This window comes from Didymosphaeria variabile (assembly GCF_027946475.1).
Source record: "Didymosphaeria variabile strain IMI 356815 chromosome Unknown scaffold_3, whole genome shotgun sequence".
In the NCBI taxonomy this organism is placed as follows: Eukaryota; Fungi; Ascomycota; class Dothideomycetes; order Pleosporales; family Didymosphaeriaceae; genus Didymosphaeria; species Didymosphaeria variabile.
In genome coordinates, this window is record NW_026611622.1 from 1,738,475 (window position 1) to 1,753,949 (window position 15,475).

The window sequence follows — 15,475 nt, forward strand, 5'->3', positions numbered from 1 at the left end:
CCGTAACACTTTCAAACCTAGTGTCGTCTGCAGGGAAGTCTGTGCGCAATCGACCGGGAGGAATGGAAGGAATGATCTACGCGCAAGTGTAGCAACGTGCAGATGCTTAAACGCGACTAGCACCGGTACTACCGAGGAACGGTGGCATTGCCGACCAGACTTCTCCGTTATCGCGATGGCCTCATACTCTCAATATGGCAAGAGTGAACATCGATGGCCAGGTTGACAAAGTCGCCAGGGAGAGCAAGGTCTAGCACAGCCTTTCGGGCGACACTTAGATTGCTGGTGCAAGACAAGGCAGCATCAGGGCGGCGAAGTAGTGGACACAAGAGACTAGCAAGGTCTCTTGACACTCATTACTCTTCTTACAAGTATCTGCTACAAGCGCCCGAAGCTGGGCATTTACCATACTAGTCATCTATCCCACACTATGGCTCCCATGAAAAATTCCCCGATAGCCGTTGTTGGCCTCCAATGCCGTTTCCCAGGTGGCGCCGTTTCGCCTGAGAAACTGTGGGAAACCTTGCTATCAGGTAGCAATACCTGGTCACAGGTACCGGCGGATCGGTTCAATGAGGAGGCTTTCTTCCATCCGGATCCTGATGATTCGAATGGCTCCAACAACCATCGAGGTGGGCACTTCTTGAACGAGGACATACGAGATTTCGACAATGAATTCTTTAACAGTGAGTCCTTCCTCATGACCAAGATCCTGATCATCGACCATAGAATTTCTTAGGTATCTCTAAGAAACTACTACCACACAAAACCCAACGACAGCTATGCAAACAAGGGACAAAGATCGTCACTGATTCTATATGCAGTATCGGCACAGGAAGCTGCGGCGATGGATCCGCAGCAGCGGCTCTTGCTGGAAGTTGTGTACGAGGCGCTGGAGAGCGCAGGGCAACAACAACAGAGGATCCGGGGATCCGAAACCTCGGTACATGTAGCCTTGTTTGCCCGAGATTACGATCGAAACCTATACAAGGACCCTATGAACATTCCACGATATCAGGTTACCGGCACCGGTGACGCAATAGCGGCAAATCGAATCTCCTATGTCTTTGACTTCACCGGGCCCTCTGTTGCCCTAGACACGGGGTGCTCTGGCGGCTTAGTGGCCGTACACCAGGCCTGTAGCTCTCTCAGGCTAGGAGAAAGCGACATGGCCATTGCAGCAGCAGCGAACCTCATAATCGGCCCCGATCAACAAGTTGGCTTGAGTAACCTGCATATGCTCAGCGAAGAAGGCAGATCGTATCCTTTTGACGACCGGGGAGCCGGATATGGAAGGGGAGAAGGCGTTGCTGCACTAGTCCTAAAGCCCTTGGAGAAAGCTATAGCGGATCGTGATCCGATCCGTGGAGTCATCTTAGGTAGCGCGGTTAACCAGGACGGACGCACCATCGAAGGAATCACTCACCCAAGCACCTCAGCACAGACAGCCCTAGAGAGACGGCTTTATCAGCAGCTGGATCTTGACCCTGCGAGCATATCTTATGTGGAAGCTCATGGTACCGGCACTGCTGCAGGTGATCGGGTTGAGATAGACGCATTGGCCGAAGTCTTCTGCAACGAGTCGAGAACCAAGCCCCTCCATGTGGGTTCTGTTAAGTCCAACCTAGGTCATTTGGAGTGCGCGAGCGGACTGGCTGGACTGTTCAAGAGTTTACTCATTGTTGAGAAGCGCTGCATCCCACCGAATGCCGATTTCAAGAAAGCCAAAGAAGTACTTCGGCTCGATGAGCGAAAAATAATAGTACCATCAACCCCTCGACCATGGCCTGAGCTGGGAAACGCAAGAGTCTCTGTCAACAGCTTTGGATATGGAGGAACAAATGCCCATATTGTGATCGAGGGGGGCTCCTCAGTCTAACACCACCGTGGCGGCGTCATCTGCAGATATCCCAACGCTATTCGTCTTGTCAGCAAAAAGTGAGATTTCTCTGATCAGCATGATCCGGCAATATCAGAACTGGACGATAGCGCAAGGACCAGATCTATCACTATCGGCGCTCTCTCATACTCTCTCGACGCGTCGCACACATCATCCTTGGAGACTCAGCTGCGTCGCGAAAGGTCGTCAAGAGCTTGTTGATCATCTTTCACTTGCCGCGCGCTCGTTCATGCCAACCGTTAGCTCAAACGAGGTTTCGATCAGCTTCGTCTTTACTGGACAAGGAGCATCTTGGCCAACGATGGGCCGTGAACTCCTCGTAGTCAATCCTACCTCTGCTTTCGCTATGTCCATGCGGCGCTCGACTGATGTTCTTCTTCATCTTGGTGCTGGATGGAACCTGATCGATGAGATCCTACGCGAAGCTGAAATCTCACGTCTGCATAGTGCCGAACTTGCTCAGCCAGCAACCACAGCTATACAGATCGCTCTAGTGGATCTGCTGAGGAGTATCGGTGTACATGCAGATGCTGTCATTGGACACTCGAGCGGTGAAATTGCAGCAGCGTACGCGGCAGGTCATGTCTCGCAAGCCACTGCTCTCCGGATCGCATACTGTCGCGGGGTCGCGACCAGCATGAGGAGTACGAAAGCTCTGCGCAGAGGTGCTATGCTTGCAGTGGGTCTTGATGAGGACGAGGTATCTATACACACCCGAAAACTCACTAATGGTATGGTGTCTGTCGCGTGTGCCAACAGTCCCCAAAATACAACGGTCTCCGGAGACGAGGAGGCCATCGATGAGCTCGCTACAACTCTGAGCAAGTTGGACATCTTCAACCGCAAGCTACGTGTAGATGCAGCATACCATTCTCATCATATGCGAGATATCGTTGAAGACTACAAAGGCCTCATGGGCTTGCTGGAAACGGAGATGCCGGCGAACGTGCCAGCTTTCTTCTCAACAGTTCATGCAGCAGAGAAGGACACTGGATTCGACTCCAGTTACTGGTGTGACAACTTGGTGTCGAAAGTGAGGTTCAAGGAAGGAATCCAACTACTTTGTAGCTCTCGAGCCTCGACACGTCATGTTTTCATCGAGATCGGCCCGCACAATGCGCTAGCCGGTCCGACCCGACAATGCATCGCGGAAACATCAAACCCTGTTAAGTACGACTACACATCCCCTTTGCGCAGAGGCACAGATGCCGTGCAAAGCGTTCTCGAGGTCGTCGGTTTGCTGTTCGAGCGCGGAAGGCTAACCGACTTTTCCCTTCTCTCCGTCCTAGATCCTGCGCAGAAAACTGCCACAGTCCTGCACGATCTGCCATCCTATAGCTGGAATCATTCGAAGAAGCACTGGTACGAGTCACGCATCAGCAGGGAACATCGCTTCCGTAGACATCCCTACCACGACCTTGTGGGCCTGCGAAGTTCGGAGGCAACAACCCTTGAGCCAAGATGGAGACACATGATAAGTTTGGCCAGTCTGCCTTGGTTAGCAGACCATGTGGTCGACGGTGTAACAGTCTTTCCTGGCTCCGGGTATCTATGTATGGCTATCGAAGCCATCTCTCAGCTTGCCCAAGAGCATCTCCCGCGTGGCCAACGATACCAGGTGGTTCTGCGGGACATTGAGTTTTTGAAAGCTTTGCTTGTACCCGAATCGCCTCAAAGAACCGAAGTCCAACTCAGCTTTTCGCCGGTTGCCTCAGGAACTGACAAGAGCAAGGAACTCGCATATCATTTCCGTGTAGCGGCTTACAATCATAGCTACTCCTGGGACGAGCATTGTCGTGGGTATGTTGAGGTCAAGACAATCGAAGCTGAGAAGGGCTTAACAGCTCTCAATGGCTATGCTCGTGGCAAGATGCTGGAGTCAGGACAACTATATCAGCAACTGAGCGACAACGGCAATTCCTATGGACCGATGTTCAATGGGATCGATCACATGTCTTTGGAAGATACTCGTGCACACGCCACTGTGGCTATTCCTCACGTAGCCGAGGTTATGCCTGCAAACCATATGCAGCCTCACACCATACATCCGACCACACTGGACATTATTATGCATACTAGCTTGCCGCTAGCGTTGCAGAAATTCGGGCCTGGCTCTATCATGCCTATTCACATCGGCGAACTCATCGTGTCTACTAGTATTGACAACGCACCTGGGTCAAAGATGTCTGTACACACGAAGCTTGCGTCCGCTGAGGCCAGAACCGCCGAAGTAGGCATCGAAGCTGTGAACGCTCGCGATGGAGTGTCCAGCGTCTCATTCTCTGGGGTGAAGCTGCGGTTCTTGCCTGCTACTGCACCCGTGAAGAGTGATGTACAGGAGATCAAGGAATCCTGCTGGAATGTGAAGTGGGATGTTGACGAAAGCCACCTGTCAGCTGACCACTTCAAGCCTGCTGAGCTGGATGACAAGACAACACCATCTCTGAACGAAAAGGTGCAGATTCTGAACCAAGCTACTGCACGCTATGCCCGAACATGCATCGATGCCGTCAACAGCGGACGACTGCAAATAACTGATGAGCATCGATTGCTGTTTGGCTGGATGCAACGCGAGTATCCCGCCCAGAGAGGATTTTTATCCAGAGAACCCACTGGCACAGACATCGCTCCTGACTTCGACGAGATGAAGATCGTTGCACGAACAGGAGAACAGCTGACAGAGATCGTCTCAGGACAGACAGACGCTCTGCAGCTGGTCACTGAAGATGGGTTACTCTACGGATCGTATCAAGATCATTCATCCGTTCTCTGCTACGATCTATTGCGACAGTATGTTAAGCGTCTAGCTTACAAGAAGTCGAAGTTACGTATTCTCGAAATAGGTGGAGGGACTGGTGGAGCTACGCTACCGTTTTTGCAAACTTTGAAAGCCGCTGACTGCCTTCCCGCCACTTACGACTTTACTGATGTGTCAGCCAATTTTTTCGATCGCGCAGCAGCTAAATTCAAGGACTACCCTATCGCTTTTCGAAGACTGGACATTGAGCAAGACCCCTCTCAACAAGGTTTTGATCTCCATAGCTACGATGTGGTTCTCGCCTTCAATTGCCTTCATGTCACATCAAGTATTCGGACAACTTTGCGACACGCCCGCTCGTTGCTGCGGTCAGATGGTCGTTTGATTCTCATAGAGATCGTGAATTCGCAGCCCTATCACCACATCTCTTATGGGACGCTCCCAGGCTACTGGAAGGGTTCTGTGGATGACCGTCCGAACGGTCCCTTCATGCCCGTCGAGCAATGGCGGAAGGCTATGCATGACACGAAGCTGAACATGCAGCTGTGCGTCAAAGACGACGAAAACGCACACATCTCCAGTCTTATGGTCGCGAGACCCCAGGAAGACCCATGTTGGTCTGCCCAAGTACCGATTCAAATTGTTCCGGTAGCCGGAGCTCCGAATGCGGCAACGGATACCTTGCAAGAAACTCTGCGCGCTCGAGGCTGTATTGTTTCAACTGGTCAATTTAGTGACGACACCGTAGATAGTTCCACGATCAAGCTTATCGTCGACAACGGAGACAGCCCATTCTTGGCTGCACTAACACCGGAAACCTTTCGAAACCTGCAGACCATGCTCAGGAAACAGAATCAAATTATGTGGGTTACTATCGGTGCGAACAAATCGTCTCTCTCGGATCCGAGGCGACATCTCATAACCGGATTGGCACGGAGTGCACAAGCAGAGAACGACGGTCTCCGTATGGTGACCGTCGACGTACAACAGTGCTCGATTCACGATTCAACAGAGTTACGCCATATTTTGTACACAATCTTGGAGCAAACGTTCCTTCAGCCGACTGCAAACCCTGAACGCGAGTACATCATCCGAGATAACGCGGTCTTGGTGCCAAGGTTGCTTTCTAGTATTGAGTTGAACAATTGGATAACGAAGCCGCCTCAGGCTGTTCAGCAGATTGACCACGGGTCAGAAGCAAATGCGACATTCGTCATCGCTGGGGGTCTAGGTGACCTCGCCCAAAAACTCTTTACACGTCTGGCAAAGCGTGGAGCGAAGCACTTTGTCTCAATTTCACGGCGCTCGGTGAAGGCGGAAGCTTACCAAAGACTATTGATTAGTCTGCCGAAGGACTGCCAGCTGCATCACATACAATGCGATATAGCAAAGGAAGAGGATGTGAAGACTCTTTTAGCCACGATGGCCGCACGGGGGTTACCTCCTGTGAGAGGCATCATCCAATCTGCACATACGCTGCAGGACCGAAGCATCGACTCCATGACCCTGGAGGACTTCAACAGTCCGCTCGCGCCGAAACTGAAAGGTACGCTTAACCTCCAAAAAGCATTTGCTTCACCAGAACTCGGCTTCTTCATCATGCTCTCTTCAGCCGCCAACATCGTCGGAACCCGCGGCCAAGCAAATTACAACGCCGGAAACGCTGTGCAAGACGCACTTGCTCAAGCGCAGTCTCTTACTTCAAACAAAACACACTATCTCTCTTTCAGCCCTAGCATGGTCGAAGGAACTGGCGCAGTCCAAAACACAGAGATCCGCAAAGTACTGCAGCGGTCCGGATTAGACGTGGTGAATGAAGTCGATATCGATGCCATATTTGAATACATTCTAAGTGCGACGGCGAGGAAAGATCGTTTAGCACACATCACTGCGGGAATTGACGCAAATTCGATTGCGCAAGCGACAACCGTAAATGGGACCATTCGGTCCCCATTCTTTACACACGTGCAAGTGGCCGAGGCTTCGGGTACAGCAGCGGTCCAACCGTCCGTCCCTTCTCAAGAAAAAAAGATCGACGCATTCAACATCACGTCAGCCAGTCCCGAAGAAGCCCTCGCATACACCACCGCTGCGGTCGCAAAAAAGCTTTCCGCTCTGGCGTACGTCGACTCCGAAACCATGGATCTGGAGAAACCGATCGCAGACTTTGGGCTGGACAGTCTAATTGCGATTGAGCTGCGCAACTGGATAAGGCGCGACTTCAAGGCTTCGCTACAGAGCTTGGAGATCTTGAACGAGCAGGGCGTCAAGGCTCTAGCAAAGAAGATTCTTTCGCGTGCAGCTGGGGTAAAGATTAGTGGGACGGCGACGCCATGAGGAATCTCTGGATAACGTGTAGGCAGATGTGATTCTAGCCTTAATGTTATGATCTTGTTTGTAAGGTGGAAAGATAAAATGAATGTCCTTGGACTATACAAATCGCACCTGTAGCCTAATGTCTGAAGACGAATACTCTCGAGCTTTTTTACTCGCCAACTACAAGACCACAGCGACAAGTCGTACCCTGCCCGATTCCCCTTATGGCCTTAACTCTGATCATATCCTAGATGCATAGCAAGCAATACAATCCTGATACTGCACTACTTAAGCTTTTCGTAATGATTGCCATACTTGCCTGCCAAAGTCCATGGCCACGCCCCTAAACTTTCTGTTTGGGTCTCCCATGCACTGCCGTAACGAAGTTACCTTTCAGTGACTCGATCACTACTGCGCTTGCAGAATTTGATACAGTTGTCCGCAAATTCCGGGAGGCACCAGCATCTTGGAAGATGCTATAGGTATGACATAATGACCGCTGTCATCCAAGGAAATAAAGTCTATTGTTTCTTTACTGAGCTTGCTTAGTACATCGTCAAGAACCTTGAGTAGCTTCCTGGCTAGAGTACTTAAGAATTGGTGGTCCTGATTGCTTCAAGTCTACATGAAGGTTTTCACTGACCGCTGCGCGTCTCTCCGTCCTTTATATCCTCCTACTGTTTGATATAGGTACCTCATGACCCGAAGAAACCGTACGTATGGCAACAGGCAACTGAAACCGAAAAAAGGGGTTGCTATGAGGGCTACTAAGAGAATCAGACTGGTACGCTAGGCTTAACTCGCGCGGAAGACTATGTGCCATTTGCTTTTCCGGCCAGGGCCCCATAAGAAGTAACCTTTGCCGCCAAGGGCAAGACTGGTGGACATGGCCAACGTACAAAATGAGTCTCGCTAATAGCTGCGTGACTATTCCAACAAGAAGGCTTGTGTTCCAACAGCAGTAACCGTTTCGCTGTGCCTGTGAGCCCTACTACCCTGCTAATCGTTTGACGTACACAATTGATCATAAAAAAAGGCATCGTCGAACGACAGCGGACGGGGCAACGTATCCGAGAGCACCAGGGGGCAGTATTATGCACAAGGTATCACGAGAGCGGATCACAGCACATGGCTCGTCACACAGGCACTTGTAGCTTGCAGTGCTATAATCGGCACAACATCGTTCAATGAGTGCTCAGTCAATCTCCTCACTCCCACTTTGCACTACATAACACGTACTGTACTCAGCCATGACGAGGAAGTTGTCACGTGCTGCGGCAAGCAGAGCATGAGCCCTTGAAGACCAGGTACGTCTCCCATTTTTCTTTCAACCTTCGCTCTCTGCCTCACCCCTTTAGAACACTCGCACATTCGCGCCTTAATCGTTACTTTTACCAGTTATGCGTCCACGTCTCAAACCTTATTCAACCAATCAAACTCCTCCCCTGTCCTCCTCTTGATATTCTCCCTTGCCTTCGCACTCAAAATCAACAGCCTCTCCCTCGTTGCCCAGCTATCTAGCATCTCAACGCACTTTTCGATCTTCGTCCCGGATTCATCCAGCCAGAACATGAATACGTACTCGCCTGCCCACCACCTATCAGCGCATGACATTCTGATGAAGGAATGGGGGGATGCGCACACCTTTATAATCCCACTCATTGTCTTCGTCTATGACTTCTCTCTTCCATTCTGTTTTGCTCTTCGTCCACGCCCAGACGGCGTTCTGCTTCTCGTCCTCGATCATCTGGATGGGCGTTACAGGGAAGCCGGTCATGAGGCGTGCGATCGAGCGGATGTGATCGAGGAATGCGCTTTTGTCAGGGTAGCCTTCGCGATTGAGGGTTTCAACAAGGGAAGAAGGTGCGTATGTGTGTGTATATGTGTCGCTGAGAACTGAGGAGAAGGAAGGGACGGAGAGTTTTGAGAAAGAGGAGAGGTATGTTTGGGCAGTGTAGAGGCGTATTGATTCGGTCATCGTTGGTGAATTGGATGATACTGGTTGCTAAGTAAGTTAGATGATTAGCGAAGATGACCAGGAGTGAGAACATGTATATATGCATGTTGTGGTGGTAGTAGCTGGGAAGTGATATATGGACGGAGATTACGGAGATAGGCGCTGCCTTCCGAGTGAGGGAGCGTTGGTGGGGACTAGTGTTGTCTTGCATCAGCCAGTCTGATTGTACAGTTGTGCGAGATAAGGTTGATTCTTTACATATTCAAGGAGGAGTCATAGATGTGAGGCTCATCATTTACCCAGAGAAGCTCAGTAGCAATCGGCGGGGAAACCATCCTCACTGCTCCAGCCCCTGTGAATCATCGCGACCTCCGTAAACTCCACCATCAAGAATCCACTGCTCGTTGTCGTCGTTGTCATCTTGAACTCTTCTCCAAGTCTGCTTTCTCTCTCCCTCAACGCCTTTACCTTTAGTGTTAATTCTGATCGTGGGACGTATCAGCCCACCCAGCAATGGATTCTTGCTGAACGCCCCGCCGCCGCTCAGGATCGTTCCTGTTTCACCGATTTCAGCTCGCTCAGGCAGGTCTTGCTCGCTATCCGGACTTGGCGGCCTATCCATCGCCTTGGTCTCATACTTCTTCTTGATCTTGCCTCCTACTAGGTTAAGACTAGCTACAACCTGCCTCTTCTCATACTCCGGTCTTGCATTCCACTCTTGCTCGCGAAGAGCTTTTTGTTGCTTCTTCAACTGCATCGCACGTTCCTGCGGACTAGCCCATTGGCTCAGACCTGCGTGTGTCGTCTCGAAATCAGCGGCTTCATCGTGTACAGTTGTTCTCTTGGCATTCTGCGCTTGGAAGGCGAGAAGCTTGTCTCTGTGTTGCTTTGCCTTGGCGAGTCTCTCGTTCTCTGACTCGACATCCGATCCGGGATTGGACGAGAGCGGTGTTGCAGACCGTGGGGTTGAGAATGGCCGCGGAGCGAGAGAAACATCGGCACGTCGCTGACCTGCGTTGTTTGCCGCCATCCTCTCTTTCCCACGTTCCTCACGTAGCACACGGACCATGGACTGGATCTCGTCGGAGCTGAGCAGAGATTTGCCGCAGAACGTGCATGGTCCTATGCCCTCCTTGACACAGATGATCTTGCCGCAATTCATACAGTTTGGGGCGGCCTCGAGCAGTGGGTGCCGATTGGCCATGCAATTGCATTTTCGCTTGCTACTCTCTTCTCCTGCCGATAAGGTGGGATTGGTTTGGATTTCGAGTGCACGAATGGCGGATTCTAGGTCATTGAGCGCTGTAGATGCACCGTGCATGGGCGTTCCGCCGGCAACGCTGACCTTGGCCTTCGGCTTCGGTGATGAGTTGCGGGACGGCTTGCTTTCCGAGATCAATTGACCCGCGGCTGAAGGAGGTAGCTTTGAAGGAGGTGGGGCAGGCGAAATGCCTCGGGACTTTGGTGTAGATTTCCCTGAAGATGTGGTGGGTGCTTGGATGGCATCTGGCTTCTCGGATAGCGCGAAAGCATTGGCTTTTGGTGCTTTCGGTCTGGAAGTTCCGGACATGTAATCCTCCTCATCACGCTTCAGGTAGCCGCCGGTCGTGTTGCCATAGTTCTCAGGTTGTCTAGGGGGTGGCAGCTTGCTAAGTCCTTGTTGCTTCTTGTTCCGAGGCTTTGACTTGGGACCCCCTGGTAGGTCATTTGAAGACTGTGATTGGCTAGTACTAGATGAAGCCGCAGGTCGTCTTCTGTTATTGAAGGATGTGATGAACTCCAAAGACTGTGGGCTGTCTCCCAGTAGATTTTGTAGGTGATCTGCCGCTTCCCTGTTAGGTAGCGATTCCGCATACGATATGATTTGCGTCAGCGACTCCTCGTCTAGCGGGAGAAGTTTGGACAGCTGCGGCAATGCCCAGGTCGAGAGAGCCATGTTGAGATGCGATGCAGCGGTGCTGACGAAGTTGTGTGTGTCACACGCAGTGATGCATCGATTTCTGGAAGGTGCAGCCACATGTGGCGCTAGTGGCGGTGCGCCCGCCTTTTCGCGACGCGGGGACTTGAGAGCAGCGCACCATCGAGCTACATTTCCTATACACATGCCACCACTCGCACCCATAATGGCTACGGAAGTTGCTCTCGAAACCACTGTCGTACGTGCATAATGCTGGTCGATTTTGAAATGTCACTCACAATGCTAGGGCACAATCACCGTCGAGCTGTACACGACCCACGCACCAAAGACCTGCACCAACTTCTCCACGCTTGCCCAGCGCAACTACTTTGATGGCCTCATCTTCCACCGCATTATACCAAACTTCATGATCCAAGGCGGTGACCCCACTGGAACTGGTCGTGGCGGTGCCTCCATCTATGGCGAGAAGTTTGAGGACGAGATTTCCCCGGCACTCAAACACACCGGCGCGGGTATTTTGAGCATGGCGAACTCGGGCCCGAATACTAACGGAAGTCAATTCTTCATCACGCTGGCGCCGACACCCTGGCTTGATGGAAAGCACACGATCTTTGGACGGGTGAAGAGCGGGTTACAGATTGTGAAGAAATTGGGGCTAGTGAAGACAGACAAGGAGGATAGGCCAGTCGAAGAAGTCAAGATTGTGAGGGCCTACGTTGTGGACAAGGCGGATGCCATCTGATACCACGAGGCTTGACATGCCTGACTTATGCACGTGCCTCTTCTTTCTGGGTGCAAGGGGGACGGGCCTCAATGCGACAAATTACAGCATGCAACCCGGAAAACCGCGCTACCTGGCGGAGAATAGCATTCTCACAGAATCAAGGCTACCTGGCCGACCTGGCCTATGAGGGGTGAATCAGATACAGAATGACCGTAAGTAGTTCACATCTGCATCAACTTCGATGATCGCTCAAGTGTCTAGCTAGTCGTAAACTTGTCCAGCGGTCCATTTGGGTGTATCAGGACCTTGGTGTATCCTTCTATACGCTTGTCGAACTTCTCGTACGCGACTGATGCGTCCTCGATATCGATCTCGTGCGAAACCACGAAGCTTGGCTTGGCCTTTCCTGATACTATGAGATCCCTCAAGTACCTGTTGTACGCTTTCACATTGCATTGGCCAGTGCCCAATGACAGTCCCTGTTCGCGTTAGCAAGTATCTTCCCAGCGCTGACTACAACCTACCTTTTCGAAAAGCTTGCCAAAAGATATCAAAATTTGTCCCTTCTTGCTTTGTTCATCAGGTGCTCCTGGATCTGCAGGCACATAGAGCCCAGGGATACCGAGACCGCCCGTAGGTCTTGTTACCATAATAAGCTGATCTAGGACGATATTCGGCTTTTCTTTGCTTCCAGAGGCGTCAACTGCTTGGTAGCCAACTGCATCTACAGCACGATCGACCATGCCGCCGTTGATCTTGATGATCTGCTCAACAGGGTCGCTTCTCTTGAAATCAATAGGAATACAACCAATCTTCTCCGCCTGCTCCAGTCGTTCCGGCACCGTATCTACGACGAATACTTTACTAGCACCTCGGAGAATGCCACTGTATGCTGACATTAGACCAACGGGGCCCGCTCCAAAGACTGCAACTGTCTCCCCTGATTGAAAGCCAGACAAGTTCAGGCCGTGCCAGCCCGTTGGGAAAATGTCGGCTAACAGCGCAAAATCGGCTTCATGCTCTGTGCCTTTGGGTAGCTTCAGGGCATTGAAGTCGGCGAATGGGACCCGCAGATACTGTGCTTGACCGCCCTGGTATGGCCCCATGGCAACGTAGCCATATGCACCACCCGCAAATCCTGGATTGACCCTACATCGGTCAGCGACATGCGCACGTAAGTTGCTGTTCCATTTACCCCGTGCAGAATGCTGTTCGCCCCTCCTCGCAATTACGGCATCGACCATCCGCTACATTGAATGGTAGTACAATGCGATCGCCTTTCTCCAGGATAGTGACACCCGACCCAGTTTCGAGGACGATACCCATGTTTTCATGTCCAAAGACTAGACCAGCTTCTGCAGCTGTCCTTCCTTGATACATGTGCAAGTCTGAGCCGCATATCGCTATTCCGTACAGTCAACTATGCTGATTTATCCACTACACGCACGACTTGCGACTTACCGGCAGTTGTGACTTTCACAATCACATCATCCGGATGCTGGATCCGCGGCGTCTCCACCTCCCTAACGCTAACCTTGAATGGCCCTTCATAATGCACCGCTTTCATCTTGTCGCCCATATTCGCTGTCGCAGTCTGATGTTCAGAATTCCCAGGGTCGTGATCAGGGTCTAGCAGCGGTACAATGTCGGCGCCGTTAGGTGCTTGTGAAGACATGAAGTAAGCAAGACACTGTGGGACTGTGGGGTCGTACTCGCAAATTGGAGAGTTATGGATGGGTGGGCTTTGGATTTGGAGGTGGATAGATTTGCGACCCGTTTTCGTACTTGTATGCCTCATGGGGGAACGCGAACGCGGGGATGCGGAACGGCGCGTCATCCGTGTGAGGGGCTGTCTAGGGAGCAGCGCGGGGTTGATGTTAACATCTACAGACGACCAGATGCTTGGGACCGGCTTCCGTGGTATATTTGGAATTATCCTCTGGGACAAGTGGCGTAAGATGAGCATCATGTTCATTGATGTGATCAGCGCTGCCTGCGGAATACTGTGCTTTCTCGTGTAGGGCGCGTCCATCGATCAGCCGCCTACGTACGGTATTCTACCTTTGTGTACCTGTACCATGGCTATTGTTTGAGCCGACTCCATTCAAATTCCATCGACATTCAGGTATTCGCGACTGGTACGTTTGCTGATGCAACGTCTGGTCGTGACAGCTTTTTGGAAAGACACAAGGCACGTTCGTGCCAACCAAACAAGCACCGCCAAGCTAGATGTCTCTCAAATGTGACCATCTATTCTCCTCCACCTACATCTTGCGCATGTCCAATTCTCCGATAGAGGCACCGACCATGTCCACTCGACCTTTTTGGCCACACCTGAACGATAGCAGCCATTGGGTGGTCAGCACTAGCCGCAACGAATCCCAGCTCAGCCCCCATGCGAAGAAAAAAGGCGACAAGATGCGTTGTCTTTGACGCCACTTTCCATCTGATTTTGATGAGAAGATCCTGAGATCGGGTCTCGCTCATCTAGTACTTAACCTATGCTGAACACGGAAACACCACCAACAAAGAGAAGCAGCTCGTGGTGGCGATCAGTGTCTCAGGCGTAGCAAGATTCACCTCGCCAGCGTGCTGTTGCCGGAATCGTCATGTCACACCCTCCCTCCTCAGAGCACATGGAAACCGATTGCCCCAACTATTGCCAGCTGTTCTTCGACAGCTTGACTACCCGATCTACAAGGCAGATTTAGATTTCCTGTGAAGATCCACGAGTCCTTAGATGCGATGCCATGAATAGAAAATTTTGATTCGCGGAGGCTGCTGTTATGCAAGGCAGGCCTCGGGACACTTATGGTCTTGACCTTGCGAGTCTCTGATGGCACTGTGTTGGAGAATAAGCCGTTCGTTTTCAGCACGCCAGTCAGGAAACAGATTCCTTATGTCCTGACCGAGCAACGCAGCCCTCATACTAGCCGCAAGCTCCCGTCTTCTCGCTTCCTGTATGATCTCGTCATCGCGCCGTTCACGACTCGGTTCTTGCTCCCATCTGCGATCTTTCGGATGCCATTTGACCGTCTTTTCTTGTTCCTTTTTACGTCTGTCAATGACAACGACTCGCGTAATGTCTGCCTGCAGTTGACATCCCCTCCACCCCCTTAAAAACACCTGGAACCAATTCCTATACTCCTCCCACGCATGGCCTTCCAATCTGCTGCCCCTCTCCACATTCCCTCGACGTACCCCATTCTCATAACTCCAATCAATACACGTACCCGTGTAGTTCTCGTCATCCCCAATCACGAGCCCAATTTTCAGCACGAGCCCCCGCAGACTCTCGAAATTTTTGATTACACTTGCGCACCGACTGGGGCTCCAGATGCGATTATGGTGCTTGATGCCGAAGGGGAATCGGATTTCGAGTTTGCGCATATGACGTACGCTGCGCTGCGAGGAAGACGCGAGTATGTAGAGGTCCAGACTACTTGCGACTATGAAGGTTGCGGATGCGTAAAGTATCTCAAGCACCTCATCCCAGAATTGTTTGCATACGATGGGCCAGAAGAAGGGTGTGCGCTTGTCGTTAGAAGAGTTCGTGTTTGCAGCAGGGCAGCATATTGACATTTTTGATGAGTCTTGGGACGGACTCAGCTGCTGACAGAGGACATATCTGAAGGCATAGTGTCCTGAGGGTTTCATCTTCTGTTCGAGACATGCTGGCTCGGCGTGGAGGTTCAGATCACCGTAAGCGTGGGTCCACACTCGGACGCGGAGATTTCGAGGAAGTTGAAGGAGTGACGACGTCTTTCCTGTCGATGTCTCGTCCATTGCTGCTTGTTCAATATTAATGGATCCTAGAAATTCCGCTTCCTTGGGGATATCATTTTCGTCAATGCATCCTACTTTACCAAGTTGAGATGTTGCAGCCTAGAGCATACCTAGTG

General features: G+C 51.5%; 6 protein-coding genes across 6 annotated transcripts; 3 read left to right on the forward strand and 3 right to left on the reverse strand.

Moving 5' to 3' along the window:
- Window positions 1-430: 430 nt before the first annotated feature.
- On the forward strand, window positions 431-1,879 carry SAT13 (Highly reducing polyketide synthase sat13; the record flags this gene model as incomplete). The annotated part of the gene is made up of 2 exons (XM_056212729.1): window positions 431-686; window positions 825-1,879. 2 exons carry the CDS (start codon window positions 431-433, stop codon window positions 1,877-1,879), a joined length of 1,311 nt encoding a protein of 436 aa, XP_056073037.1.
- A 373-nt stretch (window positions 1,880-2,252) lies between these two features.
- Window positions 2,253-6,995, forward strand: N0V89_003937 (uncharacterized protein; the record flags this gene model as incomplete). Its single annotated transcript, XM_056212730.1, has 1 exon — window positions 2,253-6,995. The coding sequence occupies one exon, from the start codon at window positions 2,253-2,255 to the stop codon at window positions 6,993-6,995; it is 4,743 nt and encodes a 1,580-aa protein (XP_056073038.1).
- Window positions 6,996-8,387: 1,392 nt separating this feature from the next.
- On the reverse strand, window positions 8,388-8,952 carry N0V89_003938 (uncharacterized protein; the record flags this gene model as incomplete). Its single annotated transcript, XM_056212731.1, has 2 exons — window positions 8,388-8,560; window positions 8,619-8,952. 2 exons carry the CDS (start codon window positions 8,950-8,952, stop codon window positions 8,388-8,390), a joined length of 507 nt encoding a protein of 168 aa, XP_056073039.1.
- A 316-nt stretch (window positions 8,953-9,268) lies between these two features.
- Window positions 9,269-10,867, reverse strand: N0V89_003939 (uncharacterized protein; the record flags this gene model as incomplete). The annotated part of the gene is made up of 1 exon (XM_056212732.1): window positions 9,269-10,867. The coding sequence occupies one exon, from the start codon at window positions 10,865-10,867 to the stop codon at window positions 9,269-9,271; it is 1,599 nt and encodes a 532-aa protein (XP_056073040.1).
- Window positions 10,868-11,054: 187 nt separating this feature from the next.
- Window positions 11,055-11,591, forward strand: cyp1 (Peptidyl-prolyl cis-trans isomerase-like 1; the record flags this gene model as incomplete). The annotated part of the gene is made up of 2 exons (XM_056212733.1): window positions 11,055-11,087; window positions 11,136-11,591. 2 exons carry the CDS (start codon window positions 11,055-11,057, stop codon window positions 11,589-11,591), a joined length of 489 nt encoding a protein of 162 aa, XP_056073041.1.
- A 239-nt stretch (window positions 11,592-11,830) lies between these two features.
- Window positions 11,831-13,248, reverse strand: N0V89_003941 (uncharacterized protein; the record flags this gene model as incomplete). The annotated part of the gene is made up of 4 exons (XM_056212734.1): window positions 11,831-12,052; window positions 12,098-12,722; window positions 12,769-12,976; window positions 13,035-13,248. The coding sequence occupies 4 exons, from the start codon at window positions 13,246-13,248 to the stop codon at window positions 11,831-11,833; spliced, it is 1,269 nt and encodes a 422-aa protein (XP_056073042.1).
- Window positions 13,249-15,475: the final 2,227 nt, after the last annotated feature.